The sequence below is a fragment of the Danio rerio genome, chromosome 11 (assembly GCF_049306965.1).
Source record: "Danio rerio strain Tuebingen ecotype United States chromosome 11, GRCz12tu, whole genome shotgun sequence".
Lineage (NCBI taxonomy): Eukaryota > Metazoa > Chordata > Actinopteri > Cypriniformes > Danionidae > Danio > Danio rerio.
This window is the reverse complement of record NC_133186.1, coordinates 1,625,462-1,630,499: the sequence shown is the minus strand read 5'-3', so window position 1 is coordinate 1,630,499 and position 5,038 is coordinate 1,625,462. Positions and strand designations below refer to the sequence as shown.

Sequence of the window (5,038 nt, the reverse complement as noted above, 5' to 3'; positions counted from 1 at the left end):
GACGTAAAGCCAACACAGGCTGAACGTCACGCACAAATGCGTGCGCGCGCGAAACACACACGGACGCGCATTTGGTCAAAGTATACACACGTAAATGTATTTTTATGTATTATAGATTTATCCCTTTAGTAGCCTACATCCTTAAGACTAAATTATATGTTAGCCCCAAAGTTAACAATATAACGAGTATTGTGAGCCTAATGTGAGGCTAATATAGAAGTTAGCCTTGAGGATGTAACGTTAGGCTAGTTCACCCCAAAATGAAAATGTACTCAACCTCAGATGGTTTATAACCTTTTATTAGTTCTGTTGAACACAAAAGAAGATATTATGACTTCCATATAGGATAAACAAATACTATATGAGTCATTGGTTACAGGTTTTCTGCTTTTGTGTTCGACAGAAGAAACTTGGATCCAGTTTAAGGGAGATAAACGATGATTTTGCGTGAACTGCCCATTCAATAGTCCTTTACTCGTATTTCTGACATTCCGTTTAAAAAACTTAACAACTAAAAGTCGTAAAAACACGATTTGACATGTCATAATTAAACATTAAACGTTTAAAGTATGACATTAAAGTATAAAATGAGTGTTGGTAAAATTATGAATATGTACCGGAAGATTCATTCAGATAGCGATTTTTGTTTTACAAAATGGCGATAAAACTCAGAGCTAGTAATTAATTACTAAACCCAAATCTTATTATTTGGTTTTTCATCTGCATTGAAATATAGATATGATCAAGCATTGTGATTATAGACGTGTTTAGAGTATTTATCCACTGAAAAGATCCCCTTTTCCCAAAAGCCTGAAGAGCTAATGAGCTAATCATGCTCAGCCATAAATACAAGCTGAGTCTAATTACCTCCACACTTTCCTAATGGACGCAGGACGGGACAGACCTGGTAAAACACACACTTATATAAATAATGTTGAAGTTTTAGTAATAATATTTGCTATAATAAGCTGCAAACACATTTAACAGAGCTCTTACTGGTGCAGGTATTGCTTAAAATGCTTGAAAGGTTTGAATTGTGCTGAGATTTGGGATAAATCTGATAATCTGATTATTTGCTTGATAATCGTAAAATGTTACTAAATGGATAATTAAATATTTGTTCTTGCATAAAGTGGAAACTCTGGGCTCTGCGAATGCACTTATGATGTCCACTTTTTTTATTTTTCTTAATTTTATTTTATTTGCACTCTTTGCCTATACATTGGGAGAAGACCATGGGGGATTACTGCTTTGAGTGGAAAAATGCATGAAATTAAAATTAATTTTCATTTAAGATCCAAATAAATTATTTAATAGAGTACATTACAGCATGTTTTGGTTAGTCTAGGGCAAACATGCCATCAAAAAAACTGTCCTTAGCGAATACTATAGCATCTGATGTAAAGTGAAGTATGAATATGTAAGAAAATTGTGTAATGTACACTTGTGACTTCTCAAATTCACCATGAATGCACTTAAAAGAAATGGTTCACCCAAAAATTCAACTTGTCTCATTTACTTTCCCTCAAGTGGTTCCAAACTTTTCAGTTTCTTCTGTTGAACACAAAAAAAAGATATTTTGAAGTATGCTGAAAACCGGTAACCATTGACTTGTATAGTAGGAAAGGCAAATACTATGGAAGTCAGTGTTTGCTGGTTTTCAGCATTCTTCAAAATGTCGTCTTTTGTGTTCAACAGAAGAAACTCAAAGATTTGAAACAGAGTAAATGACAATGTTCATTTTTTTTTACCTACCCTTTTAAATGTGACATTGTAAGGGTAAAGCTTTGGGAAAATATAGTATTTCTGACAGTGTTTTAAAACAAAAATTACTAAAAGTCAATTTAATTCGTTAAAAAACATGATTTGATATGTCATAATTAAACTTGAAGGTTTAAAGTATGACATTAAAGTATAAAATGTCTTAAATTAAAGAGTTGTGTTAATTATGAATATGTACCGGAAGATTCGTTCAGATTGTGATTTTGTTTTACAAAATGGTTAATTCATGGAAGTAAAATAAAAATACATTTTCAGATGCAAGTAAATGATTTAATGGAGTAGATGACAGCATGTTTTGATAAGCTTTAGATCGAAACACATGCCATATACTGGAATACTATAACATCTGATGCAATGTGAAGTATGAATATACAAGTAAACAGTGTAATATACACTAGTGAAGTTCTCAAATTCATCTTGAATGTGCTTGGAAAAAACAGTTCGCCCAAAAAGTCAACTTGACTCATTTGCTCTCCCTCAAGTGGTTCCAAACCTTTGAGTTTCATTTGAACACAAAATAAGATATTTTGAAGAATGCTGAAAACCGGTAACCATTGACTTTCATCAAAGGTTTAAAGTATGACATTAAGTAAAAAAAAAATGTCTTAAATAACAAAGAGTGTTGTTAAAATTATGAATATGTACCGGAAGAAACTCAAAGGTTTTAAATTTAGAACGTGCAATTGTAAAGTGCTTAGTTCACCCCAAAATTACAAAATGTTCTCCCTCAAGTGATTCCTTTACCTTAACACTAAACTTATTCTGAAGAAAGCTGGAAAGTCGATGTTTGCAGGTTTCCAACATTCTTCAAACGTGTTAAACAGAAGACGCAATGGTTTGACACCTATTAAAGGCAATATTACCTGGATGCAGCCTTTATGATGCAAGCTGAGACTGCATCTCTCAGTGATGCAACGTCAGACACAATACACTTAAGCTAGTGATGTCACTGTGAGGGGTGGGGTTAGGTGAGCACATTAAATAGCATTGGATGCAACACAGATTGCACTGCACCAGGTCTGCTTCCAGAGCCCTCTCATAAATGATTTTCATTTCTAGGTGAACTGTCCCTTTAAATTTGACTTTTAAAATGTACGATTCTGGAAAATGTAAAGTGTAATTAAGAAAAATGCCTCATTTTGACTTAAAATATCATATAAAATGTATAAACCCTGTTGATTTTGACAGAGCTGGCCAGAAGCTATGAGGGCCCGTCGTGGTCTGACTTTGACCGAGGTTTTTGCACAGACCAGAGTCTCTCCATTTCGACAGCTTCCTCCGACGGGCTCCTGAAGCCAAACAAAGGCATCGTTCTGGAGTATTCCGAGGCCAATCCTGCAGTCCCTCCGTCATTAAACTTCTCCACGGGTCTCCTATCTCCACTGGTGGCCCTCAGTAAAGCTCTTTCTCCAGGAAACGTGCTGAACGCTGCGCTGAAGAGCCCGGTGGAAGGTAAATCCTCCACGCCCTATGAGAGAATGCGCTTCCAGAAACCAGTCCTGGGGAACTCGCTGGACCTCTCCTGTGTGGATCTGACCGCCTCGCACCCTTGCTGGGAGGTGTCTCTGGTGAAGGCCATAGTGGAGAGCCCAAAGTCCTGTTTGGAGTCAACATGGAGCCCCATAAACCAGTCTGCGGCTCCTGAAGCCTCGAATGTGTGGTCGGGAGGAGTTTCAGAGGATCTGCAGAAGTCCTGGAGGGAGATGATCGGTCAGTCTGCAGTGATGCCGGAGCTCAGGGAGAAATGGAGTGAATCTGACCTGGCCATATGATGGAAGTGCTGTTTTATGTGTGCGTTTTAATGCAACACTTTCAGTGAAGAATTTATAATGTTCTTTTTAAAGGGATGGTTCACCCAAAAATGAACATTTCTCAGCATTTACTCACTCAAGCGCCTTCTGTCGAACACACACCAAGATATTCTGAAAAATATTGGCAAACACATTAGGAAACACAACAAATATACTATGGAGATCAATTGCTGTTTTCCAGTATATCCTTCTATGGCGGGGATGTCAAACTCAATTCCTGGAGGGCTGCGGCCCTGCACAGTTTAATTCCAACCCTGCTTCAACACACTTACCTGTAGGTTTCAAACAAGCCTGAAGGACTCAATTAGTTTGATCATCTGTGTTTTAATTAGGGTTGGAACTAAACTGTGCAGAGCTGCGGCCCTCCAGTCACTGTCTCCAGGCCCTCCGTCTTTGACATCCATAATAGGAACAAAATCACTATGGAGATCAATGGCTTTCCCCCCAGTATGTCATGGTTTTTTTGAGCCTAAAAGAAGAAACCTTAACCGGTTTTGAAGTGCAGGAGTAAAAATTGAGGATTTGTATTTTTGGGTGAACTGTCTCTTTTAATATGCTAATTAATTGCACTCATGGATTTGTAAGTGTATGTTTATTACAAGTGTATTTACATGCAAATGTTTTCCATTAATGAAAATAAATATTTTTAAGTTGCATTAATGCTTCTTCAGTGTGCAAGGAGATCCAACGGGACATGCACTGAGGGAGAGTGTGTGCACTAAAACATAGATGATGCATCCTACAAAGCATTTTCTCCAAATTGGTGATAAATGTGATCTTCATTAACAGGAAAAAAATAAGTAAAAGCAGCCATTGATGCCTAACACTAATGCACTCACAAATTTGTAAATGTAAGTTTATTACATGTGCATTTATTTGCAAAGGTTTTCATTAATTAAAGTAGATTTTGTTTTCGAAGTTGCTCTAATGCTGCTTTGGTTTGAAAGGAGATACTATGAAACATGCGCTATGGGGGAAAGTGTGCACTAAAACTTATGCATGCTATAAAGCATTTACTGCCACAGTGGAATGAACCACCAACTAATCTGGCACGTTTTGTGCAATGGATTCCCTTCCAGCTGCAACCCAGTACTGGGAAACTCCCATACACTCTCACATTCACACACACACAAACACACTGCGGCCAATTTAGTTCATCAATTCCCCTATAGCGCATGTGTTTGGACTGTGTAGGAAACCGGAGCACCCGGTTCTCCAACACGGGGAGAACATGCAAACTCCACATAGAAATGCTAACTGGCCCGGCCAGGACTCGCACCAGCGACCTTCTTGCTGTGAGGTGACTGCTAACAACTGAGCCACCATGTATTGAGTTATTTACTAATTTACCACTGACACCACATCGTATTATAGTATTCAGTTTGACGTAAATGTAGTTATTTAAAATAATAATAATAATTCCTTACATTTATACAGCGCTTCTC

General features: G+C 37.5%; 1 protein-coding gene across 1 annotated transcript; it reads left to right on the top strand.

Annotated features, from left to right (window-relative positions):
* The first annotated feature begins 871 nt into the window (after positions 1-871).
* Positions 872-4,249, top strand: si:ch73-303b9.1. Its single transcript, XM_017358256.4, has 2 exons — positions 872-907; positions 2,971-4,249. The coding sequence occupies exons 1-2, from the start codon at positions 883-885 to the stop codon at positions 3,552-3,554; spliced, it is 609 nt and encodes a 202-aa protein (XP_017213745.2). The 5' UTR covers positions 872-882; the 3' UTR covers positions 3,555-4,249.
* Positions 4,250-5,038: the final 789 nt, after the last annotated feature.